The sequence below is a fragment of the Neovison vison genome, chromosome 3 (assembly GCF_020171115.1).
Source record: "Neovison vison isolate M4711 chromosome 3, ASM_NN_V1, whole genome shotgun sequence".
In the NCBI taxonomy this organism is placed as follows: domain Eukaryota; kingdom Metazoa; phylum Chordata; class Mammalia; order Carnivora; family Mustelidae; genus Neogale; species Neogale vison.
Genome location: NC_058093.1, coordinates 96,990,471 through 97,013,556, shown reverse-complemented (window position 1 = coordinate 97,013,556; position 23,086 = coordinate 96,990,471). Strand labels below are relative to the sequence as shown.

Sequence of the window (23,086 nt, the reverse complement as noted above, 5' to 3'; positions counted from 1 at the left end):
GCTGTTCTCCATGTTTACAAGGGATAAGACATGAGAGGAAGTAAGGTTCCCCGTGTTTACAGGGGATAAGACAGGAGAGGAAGTAAGCTCTCCTCCAGAGGGAGGGAGGCAGGCTTGGCATTACCCTCCCTGACAAGGACAGGCGAGGCTTGTCCACCAGAGTCACCAGGCCTGCCTTGACAGCACCAGCGCTGGGCCCCACACCGGCCGGGGCTGAGGACAGGGTTGAGGCTCCAGACAAAATCTGTCTGACTCTTCCCTGGGCCCCTCTAAAAGTGTGCGGGCTCTACAGTGACTTTGGCATTTTAGAAACTGGAGATGTGACTGTCACTGCCCCATTCAAAAGAGAAGGCTTCCCCCTGTGGGCTGGGAGCTGGGCTGGATTTGGTAAGCTCCCACCATCTCTGAAGGAAGGCACTGCTGGAGGGCACTGTCTCTGGTACGGTGGTGAGCAGGAAGGAGGAGCGTGTGGTGGCTGCCTTTCCTGACGGTGAGGGAGGTGTGCGCCCCGGGGAGTCTGGTCAGGACCCTGAGTGACAGTGGGCTTGACCACTCAGAGCCCAAATCCATTTCTGTTCTATAAAAAGGACTAAAATGCTTTACCCCAATTCTATGCATCTGGCTGGGTGTCAGGAAAATTGAGAAAACAGCCCAAAGGCTCTGTTCTGGATATTTACAGATTCCAGGATGCACTTGAGATCATCAACAGGCCAAGATACGATTTTTTTTCCCTCACATTCTGCTGCCTAGAAAATGCCTGGAAATACTAGAGAGGACCCCCCCCCCCCCGCCGTAGCACCTCAGGAATAACATTTGCTTCTGGAACACATTGGAGTCAAAGCTGAAGTCTGCCCTTGCAGCCGAACCCAGGAGAGAACAATAGTCAGTAATACTGCGCATCTGAGCTGCCCTTTCTCTTTGAGGTGGTGGCTCAATGCCCATTGTGACATGGTGTGGCTGCCCGTGACAGCTGCGGGGCGAGAGCATGGTCACAAGTTTAGGTGGCTTTAAGAATTCACATGCGGGAAGGCCGTGAGGGTCAATCACTGAGCTTTTTGGGGGGCAGGGGGTGCCTTCTTACCTGACGTCAGGTACGTGGGGCCAGTATCTTGGGGAGGGTAGAATTCACTGCACTGGATATATTTCAAATAGCATTTAAGCCTCTGTGATTGTCAGAGTACCGTGAATACAGAAAGTGGAGAGCATGTAGGCCGTAAGGCAGTGAAAAACCCTGGACACTCTCGGTCCTTGACCTGGGTGGGCTTGGTTTAACGTGAAAGGAAAGAAGTTCATTTTCAACGGAAGCAGCTGTCTGAGTCACCATTTCCAGACTATTTAACGCAAGATAGAAGATGCTGTCAGTGAAACACACAAGGGCGAGGATGATGGGCCACGCCCATTTCTGTACTCGAAGAAATAAAGAATAAAAAGTAAAACACTCCCTGACCCCAAATCCAGATAAAATTTGATTTCCTTCCAGTCCTTTTTTAAAATGCAGATCCATGTACATACGTCATTTTTAAAAAATTGGAATATTTCATATACAGCTTTTTAAACTCTCTTTCTTGTATTTCCTCATGCCATTAGATATTTTTAATGGCCATACACTTTTTTTTTTAACCATCCGTTCAATAAATATTCAGTGGGCTCCTGACGTTAACAGCCGGTGGTGATAAACAGAGATGACAAGGCGCCTGCTCTGCCCTCCCTGAGTTCCAATCCAGTGATTTATTCTGTCTTATGAATGGATAGGCATATGTAATTTAATCTTTTTGTTGGGCATTTGGGTAGTGTCCAGTTCTTATCTATAATAAGTAACATCACGGTGTCCTTGTATATAATAAATGGACTGGATTTTGCTTATTACTCTAACTGTATTGTCTTTCTGTGTAGAGGTCACTGTGAAATTAAAAATATATAACTGATAAAACTTGACATTCTGGCAGTCAGTGGAAGGAAGAGGTTGGGGCTAATTCTTTTTTCATTAGCACCTTCCTTTCTCATTAGTGCCCTGTCTTTGCTGGTTTCTCCCAAGCAGCAAGTGAAGCTGCCCCTTGTTGAAGCTCTGCCCTGGGGGGCAGCCATGGTGGAGAGGGACTTGAATTAGGAGCAAGCCCAGATGCAAATAATATTTTCCAGTTCAGATATAAGTCCTTGCTCATTGCACGGTTGGTTCTGTGCCAGCAGGTCATGCTGGCTACACCTTAATCCCATTGTGGCTGTGCCCAGAGTCCTTGACTCATGGACTCCACAGATTCTGATGGAGGGCCTTGAGGACAGAGCCTGTGAAGGTTGGCCTGGAGGACAGCAGGCTAGATAACTGTGCTTTGGAAGCATGTCCCCGGGGGACAGGGTGGGCTACCAGAGGCCCCAAGCACCGCCTTTCTGGATCATTCCTCAAATACTGATAGCCTGAATAATCTGGGCAGTTGGGGTTTACTGCCCTGTCTAGACCTATAAACTGATAGACTTTCCTACCAACAGGACCCCCTTTGTCTTGAAATCCCATCTCTTTGGGCTCCACCTTTGGAGGCATGTTTAGCCAGCAGTGAAATCACCTTGGCTGGCTTTCTCCAGCTCCTGCTCACCCCCTGGAGTCATGCTTTTTGGAAATGAAAACTTAAAGAAGCTGTCAGGGCACCTGTTCTGAGATTTTTGTCGATCTCGCCCTTGATCAAAGCACTTCTAGCATGATAGAAAGCAAAGCTAACTTCCCCCAGAAGGACATTTTAAATGTTTTCAATTGCTTTGATCTCATCTTTGTCATGTACAGTAAGTTTTAGGAATATAGAATTCCGGTAGTAATGTTGGGATTAAATTTTTATGGCTAAGGCTTTGAAGCACAAACAAAATTTTAAAAGCCTGTTAGTAATTGAAAGTTGTAATCCTGCTGAGGACACATTTTACTGCTATAATAACTGTAAAACACAATGATAAATATAAAAATGTTACACTAGAATTTGAAGGAATATTTTTGCCCTAATTTCTTTATTAAGCTCTGTAGAATTTATCCTTATATGTACAATCTTATTGGATAAGTGGATTATCATTAAGACTAAAACACAAAAATGTTCTGGTATTTAAAATTGCAGTAAAACAGATTTTGCAGGTTTAACTGTAAAATGCAAAGGTGAGAAATAATTTCATCCCCTAGAAAGGTATGATTTCCTTAGCCTTATTAATGGGAAGTCTCTTCTAGTCCGTTTGTTTGTTGATTAATTCATTCATATGTTCACTTGTGTAACACACACATAACTGAACACTTTAGTGTGCCAGTTGGTAAAGACACAGAGATGGAATTGGCAACATCTTTGCCCTTGTGTATTTTGTTGACACTATCTTTTATCTTGTGTCGAATGGTCTTGAAATAGGGACTCAAAACAGCTTCTTGTTGAAAATAAACTTCTTTTCTTTCACACTGGAAGAGAAAACATGCCTATCCAGGTAAAGTGCCTAGGGAGCCCAGGGTTTTGGGTTGTTTATATTCCATTTTCATTTTGAGGAAGAAAGTATGGAAATGCAAACTCTGTAGTATTTTTAGTATGGGAGTTGCTCAGCGAACAGTGGCATCAGTGAGCCTTGAGGATGGTTGGGATATGATTTAACAAAAGCATGTGGCAGAAGCCCAGAGGTTAATCCCCAGTAAATGTGCTCAGAAGCAGCAGGTCAGAGACACCTGCTGGCTGGCAGGTCCACAACACTCCTTCAGAGGCAATATGGAGCCGTAGGTAAGTGCCATTGGATCTGGAACCAGACTGTCTGAGCTGGAACCCTTGATCTGCAGTCATCTGGGGCAAATGACTTCATCTGTCTGTGCTGCGGTTTATCCTCTGTAAAGTGGAGATGGTAACAGTAATACACTCCTCATTGTCTTGGTAGGACTCTGTGAAGTAATGGTGAGAAGTGGTGGGGACAGCAGCTGACACAGCTCAGTCAGTGGCGCTTTGGGGGTGGGGCAGTAGTGGTGTTGGCACGTCCTGTAGTTGTGATAGTGAAGCGCTAGCGTCTTTCTCATGGTCATGACCTCTCCTCGTTGCACCATGTCACACAGTCACAGAGGTCACCCTCTAGTAGGTGAGTTCAACAGGAGAGAGTAGGTCACCCTTATCGGGGACTGTATTTTAGGAATCGAGGAAGACTGGCTTCTTGTTTTTGATATTTTTTTAGTATAGTTGACATACACTGTTACATTAGTTTTAGGTGTGTGACTTAGTGATTGGACAAGTTTGTACGTTATGCTGTGGCTATCACTGGTGTGATTACCATGTGTCCCATTACATCACTATGACAATGTCGTTAACTGTGTTCCTTATGCTGCGCCCTTTATTCCCGTGAGTTACTCATTCCATAACCGGAAGCTGCTCTGTCCCACTCCCTTTCACCCGTTTTGCTCATCCCCTACACCCCCCTCTACTGCAGGTGTTTGTTCTCTGTATCTGTAGATCTGATTCTGTTTTAGTTTTTTTTTTTTTTTTTTTTTTTAAATAAGGTATTTGTCTTTCCCAGTCTGACTCACTTCACTTAGCATGATACTCCCCAGGACTACCCATGTGGTCCCAAATGTCATGCACTCATCCTTTTTATGGCTGTGTAGTATTTCTTTGTGTACATCACAGTTTTTTTTATCCATTTGTCTATTAATGGGCACTTTGATTGCTTCCATAATTTGGCTATTGTAAATAATGCTACAATAAATACAGGGGTGCATGTGTCTTTTTGAATTAGTGTTTTCGTATTCTTTGGGTCAATACCCAGTAGCAGTATACTGGATTATTACTGGTATTTCTATTTTTAATTTTTTGAGGAACTCCATACTGCACCCAATTGTATTACCACCAACAGTGCAAGAAGGATATTTTTTCTCCACATCCTCACCCACATGTATTGTTTCTTGTGTTGAAACACAAGATTTTAGCCATTCTGACAAGTGTGAGGTGATGATGTCTTATGGTACTTTTGATTTGCATTTCCCTGGTGATGAGTGATGTTAAGGATCTTTTCATGTGTCTGTTGGCCCATCTGGATGTCTCCTTTGGAGAAATGTTGATTCATGTCTTCTCCCCGTTTTTTAATTGGATGATTTGGTTGTTTGGGTATGTTATAGAAACTCTTTATATGTTTTGGAGATCAGCCCCTCATCGGATATACCATTTGTCATTCTTCTCCCATTCAGTAGGTTGTCTTTTTGTTTTGTTGATGGTTTCCTTCACTCTGCAAAACCTTTTTATTTTGTTGTAGTCCCAATAGTTTATTTTTGGCTTTTGTTTTCCTTTCTCAGGAGACATAGCTGGAAAAATGTTGTTATGCCCAATGTCAGAGAAGTTAATATCTGTGCTCTCTTCTAGGGTTTTTATGATTTCAGGCCTCACATTTAGGTCTTTAATCCATTTTGAGTTTGTATTTGTGTGTGGTGTAAGAAAGTGGTCCAGTTTGATCTTTTCCATATAGCTGTCAAGTTTCCCCAACACCATTTGTTGAAGAATCTGTCTTTTTCCCATTACATGTTCTTGCCTGCTTTGTCATAGATTAATTGACCATGCAACTGTGGGTTTATTTCTGGGCTCTGTATTCTGTTCCACTGATCTATGTGCCTGTGTGCCATTACCATACTATGTTGATTACTACAGCTTTATAATATATCCTGAAATCTGGAATTGTGATACCTCCAGCTTTGGTCTTCTTTTTCAATATTGCTTTTGCTATTCAGGGTCTTTTGTGGTTCCATACAGATTTTAGGATTACTTGTTCCACTGCTATGAAAAATATTGTTGGTGTCTAATAGCGATTCCATTAAATCTGTAGACTGCTTTGGGTAGTATAGACATTTTAACCATACTCTTCCAGTCCATGAGCATAGAATATAGTATCTTTCCATTTGTTTGTGTCATCTTAAGGGTGATGTAACAGTTTTGTATTCTCCCCCCACCAATGGCTGTCCTCCACCAATGACTATCACTGATAACTATGGTTTGGGGTGGGGCGGGGGATGGGGGGTGGGGTCTCTGTCCCATAGTCCTCTTACCTTTTAACAGAAAGACAAAAAATTGCAGAAGGTTCCCAGCCCTCGAGAGACCATCAGCATGGGCATGGCCTCCGTCAGCTCCTGAAAGGAGGAGGGTTGATTCCTTCATTGTACTTTGCATTATATTTGTAGCAGTGCCTCCAGTTCCTTAGCAAATAGAGGTCACCCATAATGTAAGTTCGGTACAAAGGGGTAGTAAGGAAGAAAGGGTTGGGAGCGTATGCCTAACTCAGTGGTTCTCACATTGGGGCTTCGTGCCCCTCCCCCCCCCAGGGGCATTGACAGGAGGGGGTTTTGGTCTTCATGTGGAAGGATTGCTATGGTCGTTTTGCCTCTAGAGGCCAGGGGTGCTGCCAAACACCCTTCGATGGATGAGACGTCTCTCCACAGCAAAAGATGGTCTGGCCCAAAGTGTCAGGAGTATCAAAGCTGAGAAAGCCTGATTTAACCCATCCTAGGGATCCCGGGCTTCTGTGTCTAGCTCATCTCAATTGCGGGTAATACTTAAATGCCATTTTCTCTGTGGACTGCTTGGCTGGTGGTAGGGCCTTCAGGCAACGGGGCTGGAGATGGAGGGGCTTGATCTCCTGCATCTGAGCAGGGCTTTTGTCACATGCTGCAGCCACCTCCCAGGGGCACCGCTGCCCCTGCCCACATGGGCCGGCCTCTGGCGATCTTCAGAATTCCGGAGAAGCAGTTGATGCTTTCAGTTCATTGTAAGCGCACAGCTGGTGGCCGGCTCCCGTTTCTGCCGGCTGAAGGTATGCCAGGGTTGACGGTGAGTCATGCTGACCACGGGACTGCAACTCCTGGAGGGCAGTGAGCTCATGACCCTTCTGATAAACTGATGAGAGTCCTGCCTTGCTCAGGAAGACATTTCTTGAGGAAGGATGCGAGCATTTCCCAGAGGAAGTTTGATTTTTTATTTGTATGTGTAGCAGGTGGTTATTTAGTGCTTCTCATGTACCAAGGGGTGTTCAGAACATTTTGTAAGAATTAACTCATGAAGTCTGCATAACAACCTAAAGAGGTTAAGTTTGTCCTTAGCACTTGAGAATGAGGACGGAACTGAGAAACGTTGTCTCCAGAGTCTGGGCCCTCAACCACAGGGCTATGGAGGAAAGACCTTGAACTTCACACTTGGGCTCTTTTTCTACCCTGGCTCTTGACTTCTGGCTGGTCCACTGAGGCATCAGGGAACAAGGCCAACCCGATTCAAGTCCCCACTCCAGTTTGTTATCTCTGTAGCCGTGAGCACGTCACTTCATGCCTGTGAGCTTTGTGTTCTCCTCTGTAAAATGAAGTCATTTTACCTCACCTACCTCACGGAGGAGGTGAAGGTAACATGGGGCTTCTTAGATTTGCGGGTGGGCTGTAAAAGGCCTTCAGGAAACATTAGCTCCCTTCTGCCCTTCTCTGCTGTGATGGTGTTTTTAGCCCTATTGCTCTTATGTCATAGCCGTCTTCTTACCTGTAGGTGAGAGACGGGCTGGAGAACGAGAAATAGCCCTGGTTGGGTATTTGTTAGAACGGATGAATGAACTGCTGCAGAGGTTGACCTCGTGAGGAAGTCTGATGTTCCGCTCGGGGAGAGTGGTGGGGAGGTTGTGCTTATGCCAAACACAAAGCACCAGACTTTGTGGGTTTGCTTTCTGCTTGCAACAGTTAGTCTGCTCTTGCCATGGCTCCCATCTGTAAACCACCAACAATATAAACTTCCATGTCCACTACACATCTTTGTTCCTGTTCTGATGACTTTCGTCTCCACCTGGCAAAATAGGACAGCCTGAGTGCCTTATGGCCGAGGTTCAAGGTTAGCTGGCTGTGTTCTGGGGCCGGTGAACTGATCCAGTGTGCGCTTCTCTCCTGGTCAGGTGAGATCAGCTGCTCGAAGCAAGTTGGTACTGTACCCAGTAGGAGGGAGAGCGGCAACTTTGCACTTGTCTCAGCTCAGGGCCTTGCGTAACCAGCTCCCCACATGGTGCTCTTCTCCCCAGAACCACTCCCAATCCACTCATGAAGCTGGACTCTAGTCCCATGGATGGCTAGCCAAGTGTCCTTCTGCCTTTCTCACACATGCAGGTCAATGTATCTTTCTCTGATTATGAGTTGCCAGAGGAGAGAGGCTTAATTAATCTCCTTGTATGTGTGAAATACCTTGTGTACAAACTTTGTAAAATGCTTTTGTATCCATGAGGATAAAGTGTCTGTTTGGAGAGAAGTGGGGAGAGGTGTCCCACAGTCAGATGTGTGAGAAAGGGAATCAGCTCTTAAATGTAAGCACCATGAGAGAATATCCCAGCATCTAGAACAGTGCCTGGCACAGTAGTTGTTGAGTAAATATTTCCCAAATGAAGGAATGAGTCTGATCTTAATTTAAGTATCTTTCTAAACCTCATTGTAGTTACCTCTGCATTAACTCAGCATGCCCAGCATCTGGAACTGTAATCTTTATTAACTATTACCAAAGTACCCAACAAAAGTAAAGACTTGGCAAAAAAAAAAAAAAAAAAAAAAAAGGGATGTACTAGAGTATACAGCACTGAAACTAACAATGAACTTGGTCCAGAAGCTACTGCGAGACCTTGCTTCACTTGGGGGTTGTCATTGAATAGGTCAGACCATCATGCTGTACAAAGGAAGTTAATAGAGTGCTTTGATAGTATGCTAAGAAACATGGAGTTTCTCTATCTAAGGTAGTGGCTGGGAGTAATTTTATGTTCCCTCCTGCTAAACTCGTGTGACAGAAGAGACCAATGTGTTTTGTACTCTCTGGGCCACTTGAAGAGGCCTCTGTCATCTTTAAGATAGGGTTTTTCAAGACATGTCTTCAAGCAGTATTTCTCAACTATGCCACTCTTTTTGGTTCTTCATGTCAGAGACAGAGAAGGAGGAGGAAGAGGAGAGGAGACAGAAAATGCACCAGACACAGGTACAGAAGCCAACGAGTTTTTAAACTCTCTGCATTTTCTTTTACAGATCTGAAGAAAACTCTCGCCGTGCTGTTGGATAATATCTTGCAGCGCATTGGCAAGTTAGAGTCAAAGGTGGACAATCTTGTAGTCAACGGCACGGGAACAAATGCGACCAACTCCACCACAGCTGTCCCCAGCTTGGTCGCACTTGAGAAAATTAATGTGGCAGGTAAGAGTGGCTGTTGTGCACCCTGACGTGGAATCCAACCGTGCTCTGACCTGGGAAAAGAATCAAGGAGCACAGTGGTTCTTATTGGGGTAAACCCCATCAACTTGGTATGACCCCTCTGAAGCTGATTTTAAATTTGTTTTTGATTAACATGTTAAAAGACTTTAAAGGCTCATCACGATGTGTAATATCTGGTGGTTTCTGTGACACGTTTCATATAGCAAGCTCTGGAATTCACTTTTAATGAGAAGATTCTTTGCATGGATAAATGGAATAGAGAGGTTATCTGGGAAGTTTGTGCCAGTTAGAGATCCTTTCTCCTCGTTTTTATCAGACAGTTTCAAAAGTCTGTTCTGTGTAAGAGATTCTCTCCTTCCCGTTGTTAAGGAAGAGCCACCATTGCAAAAACTGCATTTTGTGTGTACATGGGGAGATAGAAATTCTGGAAATGGGACTGATAAAATAAACAGCCCCTGCCCGAGCTTGGGCTGCTTCTGTCACTGCTCCCGGGCACCACCCTGCCTGTCTCCTGGGGATGCACTTTGTCTAGCCTCCTCTTTAAAGTGGAATCTTGGATGAGAGAAGAGGCATAGATTAAAAACCAATCCCAGATCACACACAGCCTGGTCTGCCCACGGCTTATGTGGATGCTCCCTTTGCACAGCCCTGGGGTTGGTCTGAGTCTCTGTGGTTGTGCTAGGATTTGCTTTCATTAGAATGAAAAAGCAGAGAGCCTGAGGATAAAGCTGAGTTGCTTTGGGTGAAGGGTTGTAAATGAGTTGTCTGCGCTCCTGGTGGTGGTATCCAAACTCTACTTAATGGATAAAATAAGGAGCTGGGAGCTGGGTTGCTTTCTGCTACTTTGAAAATCGAATTTAGCATCCTTTTGGGTTTCTCTCTACCTCTCACTTGCGCTGTAGAAATGTACAGACTAAAGTGGGAGAGATTCTTTTCCTTTCCTACCTTCCAGTGTCAAAACATTTAATTGTTTCCCATTATGCAAGCTTGTTGTATTACTTTTCTCTTCTGTTCTTTGCCCTTTAGCAAGTGTTAAATTACAAAATATATTTCTAATAATCCAAAGTGTCCAACCAAAGAAAGGTATTAAAAATAACTTTTAATTACAACACAGAGGCAGTGTCATCTGGGCCATAAATCCTATCTTCCCTGCAGTTTCCAACAGCTTCTGTAATTAGACAAGAAAACCTCCCACTGTGTTGAGCTGCTTATTAATAAATGGAACCCATGCCTCTCCAGTCTCCACTCCTCCACCCTGTCTGCAGTAGACAATGTTGTTGGACAGGTCCTATCTGCTGACTTCATGGCAGTTCTGCATTATCCTATTTCCAGAGGTGGAATGAGGTGCTCTGCCTTGACCTTTGCTGCCTCCCACTGTCTCTGTCCTGTAGAGCCCCTGTAAACAGGTCTGTTGTCATTCTTTGCCCTGATGAGGGATCAGCCTTTGGCTGTCCTCTTTGTGTGCCAGGCTCATTGGGAAGCTAATCCTACCTAGGCTCCAAGTACCTGGGTCCAGAATTGTAGGTGGACCTCCAGGAATGAAATGGGAGGGAGTTGGTGACTACTTCCTTCTCATGGGTTCCCAGCCCCACATACGGAGTGAGTTAATTGACTTGATTAACACATACCCCTTGAGCACCTTCTCTAAGTTGTTAGCTCTGATGGGTGGGTCTCCTTGCCTCGTGCCACTGGTACTGCGTTTTACTGATAAAGAACCAAAGGATTTTGTGTGTTTTGTGGGGTTGGGGAGATGGGGGGGGAGGAAGCATATTTAGAGTTGTTCCTCTGATAATTAACTTCATTCTCCTTCCTTTGTATTTTTTGTGTGTGAACCACACTGTCTTTGAGATTTTTATTGGCCAATCAGGAAAATAATCTAATGCCCAAATATAATGCCCAAAATCCCATCGACGGTGGCCATGTAAATGGGGGTAGCTATGAGGCTTCTCACAAGTACGTGCATTGTGAAGGTGGGTAGAATTGAGGCATAGGGTCTTATGGAAGAGATACAGACTCCTAGGAATGGATTGTGACCCAGAAGATAATTGGAAGGGAGGGGAGGAAACTAATATCCAGCAGCCATCCAGGAAACACCAGTTAATGTTTGTGACCCTTGGAGGCACACGATTTTACCCAGTCTTCTCAACATCTAGGAGAAGCTAGAGTTTATGGAGTTTGGGTGTTTGGAGCAGGGGCTACCTTTGGTATTGGAATCCCTTGAGCCTCAGCTTAAGACTGAGCACCATAAAGAGGAGAGACGCTGAGTATTAGCTGTCTTCCTTGCTTTCCTTTGTAAATCATCACAAATGGGCAAGTTTTGAAAAATGGGCTGCCATTTTCTTAGGAGTTCCTGGAGAGCTGACAGTTTCCTGGGATATTTAATAACTTGTCTATTAAGGAAGTTCTCCATGTCTTAAGGGTCTGTTGTTGTGGCCAACCTGTGTAAAAACAAGCTTGTCCCTGTGTAAGCAAGTGTATTCCTCCCTTAGCGAGGCCCGGAGGGAATAGAGCCATCCTCCTTTATTTCCCTGGAGGGTGGGGGAAGGGAGCTTTATAGTTTGTCAGCTAAACAACTTATATCTAACTCTTTGCCCTGTCTGCAGATGAGAGTGCCAAAAAGGACAGAAACTTCAGTTTGTAGCCCTTGCTCAGAAAGAAGCCATTTCTTGCTTTTGTTGCCCTCTCTCTGAGCCATGGCCCTACAGTCCCTGTACCCTTACTGTCCTAGCAGGAATGGCTTGGAGCTGGGAGAGAGTTCATTGTTACAGGGTTCCAGTTCCAACTGAGTGAAATTTTTCTTTCTCTCTTTTTGCATTAAGACATGTGGTAATTGCTCAGAAATGTTCTCCCTGGTGTGTCTTTACTGCTTACTCCGGTGTCTTACTGCTCACTGATGTTTCTGATTGCTTACTGTTGTGTCTTATTGCTTGCTGATATATCTTCTAGTTGGCTCTAAACTGCTTCTAAATTGGGTACCATGGCAGTTGAAGAAGGGTTCCCTAAATTTATTTTCTTTTCAGGGATAGCTCCGTGTGTATGTGCGTATACATGCCCTTCCTCTGTTCAGCTGTGTTCTCTGTACCTTTTATCCAAAATGGCTTTTCTTTCTAAATTTATCACTCTTGGGCTTTTGGATGATGTGAAAGGGATGTTCCCCTAGAGAAATCTAGCTGGAAATGAACTTCATTGGAATCAAGAATTAGCTTGAACTGCATTTTTGAGCTTGGTTTATCTTGTTGAAGGTAAAGGTGAATCAAAGAATCTAAAACCTAGATTTAAAAAAAAAAAAAATCCCCACCCTTCAACCAGTCACCTAGTAAATCAGTTTCTCTTCCCTGAAAGAATTTGAATGTTTCTTTGCCAAAATTATCCCCTTTCAGAATGATGTTTTTGTTTTTTGGAAAGACCGAGTCTGCTTTTCTCTACTTTTATGGTTTTAAATTATGATGTGGAGCGAATAGTGTTGGATCTGGAGTTCTTTGCCATGTGCTAACATAGGGGAAAGATTTAAAGGAAAAAAAAAAAAAAGAAGAAGAAGAAGAAAAGAAAACCAAACAAAACAAAAAGCCATGATCCTGAACGTCCTTGCCATCTGAGGCCCGAGGGTGTCCCCTTAATCTTTGTTAAGCCCATAGTCTTGTTCAAAGCCTACCTGTTGACAGTACTCCGTAACTGCCCACGCCCATTGGATGATGCTGGAGGGGACAGCATGTGGTTTCACTGCTAAAAGGAGTTTCTCCTTCTGGAGAAACAACTTCTCCTCTTTTCCATTTCTGCTCCTGGGGATTTGCTTGGAAGTGGGGCTTGGCATTTCATTTCCCTTTCTCAAACCCTAGCAAACACCACCTATGAAGTAGGATTTTTTTTTTTTTTTTTTGGCCTTTCATATCTGAACTTCCCACAGATTCTTCCCTGCTGTGGCACCCTCTCGGCAGGTGATGGTTACAACACTAGATTGTAGTATTTTGGGGAATGGGCACGTTGTGCCGCTCTCCCCGTCAGGTGAGGGGGGGGGTGCATGTTTCCCTCTGCATTTCTTCCTTTATACTTTGAAGAACCAGCTCTCCTCTTTCCACTTCAGCTGAGGAACTGATCAGCAAGGAGTGTTTGCTAAAAGGCACAACTTAATGATAACATTGCTTTTGAGTTACGATCACTTAAAACTGCAAGGTCATTTAGGAAGCACAGTCACAGACCCGAAGGTGCAGGCACAACTCCAGTGGCTGGTTTCTAGTATTGAGTCTACACGGAATGGTAGCTAGGCCTGCGTTTCCCAAATGTGAGCAGCCACGTGCGGTGTATTTCCAGTGTCTGCTGGTGAAGTGCAATGTATTTGATCTGGGTTGCTGTTCCCAATAAAAAGAATCATAATTATTATTCTACCATTTAAAAATTGCAAATGAAAAATGTCCCCGCTGAGTTCCAGGACTTGCATTGGCAGCGCAATTTTCCCCCTTTTGTGCTGCTAATGGACCTTGAAATTAAGTTGCACCAGTGCTCTTTGCTCTTTGGGTCCCCTGTCTTATCAGTTGTGTTGGAGCAGCACCTGAAGTGCCCCAGCCCCCTGCCCAGCTCCACAGGTGGTCTTCTAGGGATCAGGTAACGGGCCAGCCTGTGGTGCCCACAGGTGCTGCAGAGAAGCAGGACAGACCAGAGATTGCACGGTGCTTTCTTATTAATGTGAGCGAGAAATGACCATGTTTCTCCCATCGACACATCGCTCTCTGTTTCATTCTTTGTCAGGGCAGCACGAAAGACTTGGCTCCTTGTCAGAAACAATTCTTTTGGTATCTTCCTAGAAAAATGTGTGTCATTGTTGCTGTGGTTTTCACTTTGTGTGGTCAGGGTGTTTTGATTTTTATCATGAAGAAGGAGAAGGAGCGCAGGAGGAGGAAGAGAAAGGAACATACGGTTCAAGAGAAGTGATGCCGCCCTTTAGCATGGCTTTTATAGCATTGATTCTCAGCTGCGGGCGATTTTGCCCTCCCCCTCCCACCTACACATCCTGGCCACACGTGGCAGTGTCTGGAGACATTTTTGGTTGTCACAACTGAGAAGGTGCTATTGACATCTGGTAGAAAGAGGCCAGGGATGCTGCTAAACATTTTATAGAGCATAAGCTAGCCCCCACAACAGCAAACAGTCTAGCCCAAAATGTCAATTATGCTGTGTTTGAGGAGTTCTTATTTGCAAGGTGGCGTGGAGTCTGGTGTTCCACGTGTGACCAGTGCAGAAAGATGCTGAGGATGTTGGGCTCAGCTCATGGGCCAGCTGAGATGTAAAGCCTCCTTCTCTCTTGCTCTCAAGGCTATTTGCTAGTCCTAAGCCCCAACCACTTTTAATTTTGCAACTGATCTTTAAGACCTCCAAGAAAGAGAGTTTTATAAACTTCCAGAAGGCTCTTGGGATCCTGACCTTAAGAAACTCCTTTCCTGGACCCAGACCAGTAAATTTTTGGCAACACGCATTTCACTCCTGCTTATACAGAAGGTAATTATTTCTTTTCATGAAAGAGCCGCTAATTCAGAATAATGATGGCAAAGCAGCCTGAGAGAGTAGATTTAAATTACAAGAATGTTTTAGAGGAAGTTCTATTTTATTAATTTTAAGCAGAGTCTATAATTATCAAGACACGAGAGAGTAAATTGAATAAGTTAAGGAAAACAAGACAGGTTCCCAAAGATCTACTTCACGGCACGAAACAGCCTACACAGCCTATTTGGAGCGGCAGGGAGGGAGGGGATCCTGAGAAAGGTAGGTTGAGGCAATCTGTGGAGAGTTTCCAGTGTAGAACTTGGGAGTTTGTGTTTGTTCTGTAGGCAGTGGCAGCTGAGGAGGCTTTAAATAAAGCCGGCAGATAATGAGATGAGACCTGTACTTTCAGAGAAGAATTAATGGCCATGTGGAAGTGGGGTGCCTTAAAGGGGGTCCAACTGGAAGCCAGGTGAGAGAGTTGAGTGGAGCGTGGAGAAGGCTTGAAACGGGGCATGGCTATGATGCCCAGGGGAAGAGGGGATTAGAGACCTATGGCGGGTGGAGCTGACCTGAGGAGGACACTGTGGACCATGCGAGAGGATGGGGAAGGAGCTGTCGTCATGACCGGGTGATGCCTTTATTGAGGAAACAAGCCAGCACCTCCAGTATCTTATGAAGACAGTAGCCACATGTTAATGCAGGTTGCTTTGCTGCAAACCACATGTTGAAGAATATCAGTTTAAAGGAATTTGGAACGTTGGTTCTGGTGCTCAGGCCATGGATGTGTTCAGGCGGTGGTCTGGAGCCAGGCTTCTCTGGTTCGAATCCTGGCTCCACCACTTCACACCTGGTGACCATGGGCATCTTTCTGAAACTTTCTAGGGCTCTGTTTTCTCGTCTGTACAGTTGGGGAAATATTAGTAATGCCCGCTTTCATGGGGGTTGTTGATGAGGATTAAGTAAACTTCTTAGACGGGTGGCTGGTACAAAGTCAGCGCTATATGAGTGTTAGCTAATTACAGTTCAAAAGCATTAATTTTGTTGATGTCAGAATGGAAATTGCATTGACTAGGTACTCAAATATCACCACCGGTAGTGACTATAATAATATTTGTGTAGTGCTGTATGGATTAGAAAATAGTTTCTCATATGTTACTTCATTTGAGTGCTTTAAACTTACAATTCCCAAATTGACCTTTTTTTGTCAATACTTAAAGGCTTAGCAGGAAACCCATGTATTTGTCAATAATCTCTTAAAAGAGGCAAAAAAAAAAAAAAACACCAAAACACCTTAAACAGGGAGTTGGGGGCCCATGCAGTTGTCTAGTTCAGAAGATGATGCTAAGCTCAGCCCTGCTGGGTACAGACATGGGGACCATCTTCAAGAAGCTCAGCTGTATTGGCTTCTAAGTTGCCTTCATTCTAAGGACATCTTCTTGGGGTGGTGGTTGAAACAGTGATAGTGAGGTCTAGGTTTCTGGGAGCATCATTGGGGAGGGTTCTGATCATGTAGTCACTGTGCTCAATGACATCCTCATTGCATATGCCTGGATCATGCAGGTCACCCCAGTGTGTCTTGGGTGGGGCAGGGGGAGGGTTCCAGGCAGCAGGTAAAATAGGTATGGTGACCACAGACGCATGTCACATTAAGGTTTGGATTTCCAGAATGATCCTAAGCCTGACTCAAACTTTTCTTTCCTTGGGGGTTCAGAGAACACAGCTCCAAGAATGCTAACCTTTCTTCTACCACTTAAAATGCTGCTGTTCTGGCTGAATGTGCACAGCCCTGCTGGGAGCTAGCCTCGCCTACACCATGCTATTTATTTATGCTGTTACACATTTACATGTTTCTGTCCTCAGCCTGGAATGCCCTTCCGTTTTTCTGGCTCTTAATTATCATCTTTTTCAAAACTCCTCTAAAAGAACTCTCTCCCACAATCAGCCTTATAGAGACCCTCTAGCCCCAGAGGTTTCTCGTGCCCTTACTTTGTGTTTTCACCACTGCTGTGGACATTCTCGGACATTCCCAGGCTTCATCTTTCTCTGTAGCCAAGCTCTAAGCTCTTTGAAGGTATGGGCAAGATAGCCTACATTTTTTGTATGAACCCAATACCTACCTGGGAGCCTGGCAAATAGCAGGTTTGCAATAGGTGCCCAACTGGAATGCTCTTCTCCCCCTCTGGGACAAGCACCAGGGTCATCCACTGTCCTAGAACTGCTGTCATGACAGTGATGACCACACAGTCCGTTCTGGATCACTGTTTTTGCCCCTGGCCTGCTCTGATATTTTCCTGAACACTTCAGGAATTCCCAGAAGGACCTGGAAAGTTGACCGCTAACCTGTTCAAAGAGGAAAATGCTTTTGCTTTGCTACACTTTCTGAAAACTAAGGTTCCATAGTAAGATCATTTATTTTGTAATATTTGGTGGCTAATTATGTAAATAGGCTTCAAACAATTCTGACGAGCTATAATATAATAAAAATTGCTCTGAATGAAGAGTCTTTGCAGAAAAGCAGGAACCTACTGATACTAATGTCTTTGGACTTGTTACCTTTAAGGAGTACATAGCTTGGGACGCCTGGGTGGTTCAGTTGGTTAAGCGACTGCCTTCAGCTCAGGTCATGATCCTAGAGTCCTGGGATTAAGTCCCGCATCGGGCCCCCTGCTCAGCAGGGAGTCTGCTTCTCCCTCTGACCCTCCCACTTCTCGTGCTCTCTCTCTCTCGTTCTCTCTCTCTGTCAAATAAATAAAATCTTTAAAAAAAAAAAAAAAGTACTTAGCTTTTTCATTTCAGAAAGTCAGAGTAGGGGGGCACCTGGGTGGCTCGGTCAATTAAGCATCTGCCTTCAGCAAGAAGGAAAAAGGTCAGGTCATGATTCCAGAGTCCTGGGATCTCTCTCTCTCCCTCTCTCTGCCCCACCCTCCCCAACATGCTGTTCATGCTCTCTCTCACTCTCCCTCACTCTCAAATAACTAAACGAAATCTTATTTAAAAAAAAAAAAAAAAAAGTCAAGTCTGTATCCCTATGAGGAATGCTGTTTCTCCCCAGCCGCTTGAGGGTGGTGGAGAACAGGAGCTCTCAGGAATGTGCAGTGCAGTACTGACCTTGGGAACTTGTAGGGGCTTTACTCTCATGGATGCAAATGCCTCTACACAGGGCTGTTCAGTGGATCAGAGATAGGACATGCTGAAATAGATTTGTGTGTTTTAATCAGAGGGCGACAGATCCCACTTGCTCTAATTTGGCTAAATGAGGTATGTGGATACAGTTGTGCTATCATCCCACAGATGGTATTGATTCCGGAGACCTTCCACAGCTGCGGCACAGCGGATGCTCTCCTGCAGACACTCCCTTGTCTCTGCCAGTCCGTCCTGTACCTGTTTTTATTGACACCTATTTCAAAGAGGCATTCTAGAGCCTGAGATTTAAAAAGTCGGAAAAATTGTAGAATTAAAGTTGTTTTCCTGGGGGCAGGAGACCGTATCTATCGCTGGCTGGTTAAAACGGTTTCTTAGCTATGGAAGCTTATGGGATTTTGATGGACTTTCTTTTAAGCTCTGCTGTTGGCTTTGCAGATCCATAGCTTCTAAAATTAGGCAACCTAAAGGAAAAACAGTTGCTAGTTTTTGTTGATGTTTTTTTCCTTCTTGGTGTAGCTCGGAAAAGGAAGAGAGAAAGCCTCTGTGGTGAAGGTGGTCTGAAATGGTTTGTTGCATTTAAAAAAGAAGGAAAAGAGGCATCCAGTTAGTGGTGTGGCTGAGAGGGGCTGAGCGACCCCACAGTTCATGGCAGCAGATGTCCTCCTCATTACTGTCCAGAATGATCTCCTTTCTCTGTCTCTCTCTCTCCTTTACCTTTGGACCTACAGCAGATCTCACGGGCCGGATCATAGCACTCAAGTCCACCTATGTCAAGCTGAGGACCCGCCTTGGCAGTGCCCACAGAAGGCTTGTGTGTCTGGGGTCGATGGAGGGTTGAAACTGTATGTTGGTTTGCCTTGTCAGAGTTGTCCAGCTACACTGTTAGCTGGTGTGAAGCTGTCTTGATGTTCCATGTTGGGGAGCCTTTTGAGTCAACATCAACTGTGGGAACTTGCTCTCAACCTCCGTGCAGCTAGGGATGGGCCTGTAGAAGTTATTACAGAAGAGCCACAGGGAGCATCAAGTGAAGGCCTCGTGCCAATACTTCTCCCTCTGTGGGGGGACAAGACTGAACAGGTTTGTGGTTCAGACATAGACTTTAGAACCTGATAGCCTGGATTCAAATCCTAGCTCTGCTACCTCCTGCCCATGTCTCCTTGGTTGAACCCAGTCACTTTCCTCATCCATACAATGGGCAAAAAGTACCTGTGCCACGGGATTGTGATGAGGGTTAGGAATTCAAACACAGGAGATACTCAAGGGCAGGCACAAAATCAGACTCAGTCACTTTTGGCCACTGGGACTTGTACTTATTAACCTGACTCCAAGTTTGTCCTATGAGCCAGAGGGTAGGAGCAGATGGCCAGCGCTTATTGAGTGTGTAAACTACCTAGTCCTGGTGCTATCTTTTATAGAGAAAATAGTATAGGTACCTGGGGTAAGAGATTTCTGGAAGCTGCTTGGCAGTCACACGCTAGACCTGGTCTGGTTTTAGACGATCTTGGACAGAACTCCTGGAGCCTTTTCTACTCAAGCTTGGCATCTTATTCACTATCACTGAGCCTCAGCTCCATGCTCTGTACAAAGGCGATAGCGATGCCAATGCTGTCCTCTGTGCCCGTGGGAATGCAGTGAAACAGTGTGTCTGAGAGCCTGGCACAGTGTCTTCACCCCACTTACTGACAGATCCCACTCTTTGGGGTTAAAAGGGCGGAGGCACAAAGTACTGTGGCAGACACTGTTGAATGTTTTATAACCAACACTGCCTGTATGGTGCCGGGCCTTGTGTCAGCCAGTGGAAGGGCATCCATGTGGGAAACCAGAGCATCTGTTGTGAACAAAGGGCCACGCCGTGCAGTGGAGGAGAAGGAAGGGAGAATTGGCAGTGCCCACAATACCTGTCTTGACCCTCAACCTAGAGCTGCTTTACACTAGTTCAAGAGGACCCATTGGTTTTGCCTGGCCTTTTGGCCTTGGGAATGACCTTCAAACTCTATAGCCATCTAGGGACAAGGATAGGGATATGTGTCCATAAGCCAGGGGGAGGGGCAGAGAAAGAGGGAGAAGCAGACTCCCGATTGAGCAGGGAGCCCAACGCAGGACTTGATCCCAAGACACTGAGATCATGACCTGAGCTGAAGGTGAACGCTTAACAGACTGAGCCACCCAGATGCCCCAAGGAATTTTCATAATCATATTGTGGAAGTGATACAGCTCTGGTCACAGCAAACTGAAGAAGTCTGGAAACTGTGCCTGACCCCTGGCTATATCTTCTCATTCCAAAGTAGGGAGGGGAATTCCTGTGCCGTAGAGCTCAGCTCTCATGGGAAGATAGTCATTAACCTGTCTAAACTTTATGCTAATAGAACTCTCTCAATAATTGCTTTCATTAAGTATGGTTAATGTGAGCTGTACAGGTTGTGGCAAGATTAGCGGAAGACCAAAGTAAATATTTAGGACTTTATTTCAGGGTTCATTTGGGTTGGGGCTAAGAGAAGATTAGTAAAAGCTGAATCTGAGGTATGTGACCCTGAAATTTAGTAGACCACTTGACTGAAATTCCAGTGGTTTCTCTTCAGTGGAGCTCTCGATCCCAATTGAGTGTCCTCCAAGTGATGGTTATGAGCTCTACTCTCTCATTACATTTTTGGCCCCTGTCAGACAGAGTAACACTGTCTGAAGAGACAGTGTTACTGAAGAGAAACTGCCTTCTCTGTACTTCCAGGAATGTTGTGGGGATTAAGAAGGTGGCTGTTGGCTCATGGCTGTGCCACGTAGGGAGGACTTTTGCTCCCTTGAAGTAGAGGGCTGTTAGTAGCCACTGAGTTGGCCTAGAAAGCCCATGATGAGTGCTTGCTCATGGCTGGGCATGCTGACCTGTCAGCTGAGGGTTCTGAGGGGTTCACTCAGCTGTGGTTTTTCACGCCTCTCCGCTATCAGTAACAAAAAGCAGCCATAATCTGTCTTTGAGTCTATGTAGTAATAAGGTAGTATTTTCTTTTTTCTTTCTTTTTTTTCTTTAAAGATTTTATTTATTTGAGAGGGAGAGCAAGAGAGAGCATGAGAGGGGAGCTGCAGAGAGAGAGGGAGAAGCAGGCTCCCTGCTGAGCAGCGACTGTGATTTGGGGCTCCATCCCAGGACCCTGAGATCATGACCTGAGCCAAAGGCAGATGCTTAACTGACTGAGCCACGCAGGTGCCCCAAGGATAGTATTTTCAAAAGGAAAGACTTTATAAACAGCATTTTTCTTTTATACCACAAAAGAGAAAAACATTTCCTAAAAAAAAAAAAAAAAGAAAAAAAAAAGGAAATAGAACAGGAAGCCAGTTGAGGAGATAGCAGGGAAAGGAGATACTGTTTCCAGTTGGGCACTGTCAGGCAGAACCTCTCTAAAATGACACCCAGATGAGTGAGCGAGGGAGCCATAAGGGTGCCTGAGGAAGGCTGTTCCATGCAGAGGGATCATGATGAGACCCAGTGTATGCAGCACCCAGTCGTACAGGCTCCCTGCTGGGGCTGCTGGGTTCGAATTTGAGTTCCAAGAGCGGTGTGATGGAGGACAGCACATTTAGGGAGCTCACATCTCCATCTCCTCATCTGTACTGCAGAAACGAGCTCACGTTGGGACACTGGGAAGCCGCATGAAAACATGCATAAGGAGAGCTGGCACACAGTGCTCAGAAAATATTGGCCATTATTATAATGATCAAAATGTAGTTTCAGCAAATGTTTTTAAAAGGTTCTCTGTGTGACTTTTTCCATAGACCTTTTAACCAAAGCTAACGAGCTTCCCAGTTTTTTAGAGGCACCAAAGTGGGGGCAAGTTCTATTCATTTCAGAGAATAACCTAAATATAGTTAAGACTTTAACAGAAGGCTCACACGTTCGGGGTGGGATTTGGGCTTTTGGTCACAAAGTGGGTAGAGTTGGTGGAGATCAATTTCTTATGTATTTTCCTCTCTATTCAAATATAAAACCCCTGTTGAGGAATGTAGTATTTGTTTTTACAGAAATCATCCTCGGTTTGGGAATGTTGCTGTGCTACCTCGAGTCCTCAGAAGGCCACAGCGAAGTTGTCATTAGTCCTCCGTGGTATTTGTGAGGCTTGACCTACGTTGGGTTCTTGATTTTAACTTCATGTGTCCTGAAAGATGGTACTTGGATAAGTCCATCATAATGGCATCTCTGGATCCAGGATCTAGATTTTCTCACTGTTTGACTCAACTATTCTGCTCCCCATAACTTAGGATGAAATCTTGAATGTGTGGAGTCATGGGGTGAAGGTCTGGCCTTCTATGGGTGACATTCGATCTCTGCCAACTGTTCTTAGTCTCCAAAGGGGAGAATCACACAGATCCCCCTGGCCACTGGATTCTCTCTGTGTGTCTCCAGGGCAGCAAAGACACGGGCCTCCATGCAGGAAGGTCTTTGAGAAATAGGCGACTGGCTAGTGATTGACTAGCTGGGACTTAGAAGATTTCAGAATGTCCACTGGCCTCCAAGTTGAGGGGTGCCAGGCTAGGAGCTGTGAGCTCTGGTGAAGGAGTGTTGGACCAGGACCCAGAAGTTCTGGGTTCCAAGCCTGCTGCTGTCAGACCTGACTGTGAGAGCATCTGATTTTTCTAGTTCCTTTTCATAGCCAAGTTTTCCTGGACTTTGAGAAGTGAAAGAGATGAAGACAGCTTAATCTTTCCTCCAAAGTGAGAGACAGCAGTCTTCCAAAATCCTTGATCCTCCAGCCTGTCTGAACAACTCTAGATGTTACCCACTTCCGTGGGCCACATTCGCATCACAGTCTGTATTCCAGGCTATGAGACCACGTACAGCCCGAGGGCCAAATCTGGTCCACAGCCTGATTTTGTAAAGACAGATATAAAACACAGTCTTGCCCATTTGCCTGCCTTCCATGGCTGTTTTGGTGCTACTGCTGTAGAACTGAGACATTGTGGAAGCCGTGGCAGAGACCTTATGGCCCCCAAAGCTGAAAATACTATCTTGCCCTTTATAGAAAATAATTTAAAACAGGAACATTTGGCCGGCCCTTTTTCCCAACCAGTGGTGTTCCCTGGAGTGCAGCGCCCAGCCTGCGCTCCTGTGGCCCGAGGCCCTGGCAGGGCTCGAGCCCTGTGAAAGATAACCACCTAGATTCAGGGCAGCTCCTGTTTGGTGGTTTCGCTTGCTGGTCTTTGCTCTGCCTTCCAGAGTGGGTCCTACTCGCCTCTGCGGACGTGGGTCATGTGTCCTGCAGCGTATTTGTCTCGCGGCCACATGTCCTTACCACC

At 45.2% G+C, this 23,086-nt stretch overlaps 1 protein-coding gene across 2 annotated transcripts in view; it reads left to right on the top strand.

Annotated features, from left to right (window-relative positions):
* Positions 1-23,086, top strand: part of MGAT5 (alpha-1,6-mannosylglycoprotein 6-beta-N-acetylglucosaminyltransferase) — a 335,937-nt gene that overhangs the window by 128,126 nt on the left and 184,725 nt on the right. For both annotated transcript variants that reach the window (XM_044242594.1, XM_044242593.1), the window contains one exon: positions 9,002-9,166. In XM_044242594.1, the coding sequence (XP_044098529.1) occupies positions 9,002-9,166 (165 nt within the window). The remainder of the gene's footprint in view (positions 1-9,001; positions 9,167-23,086) is intronic.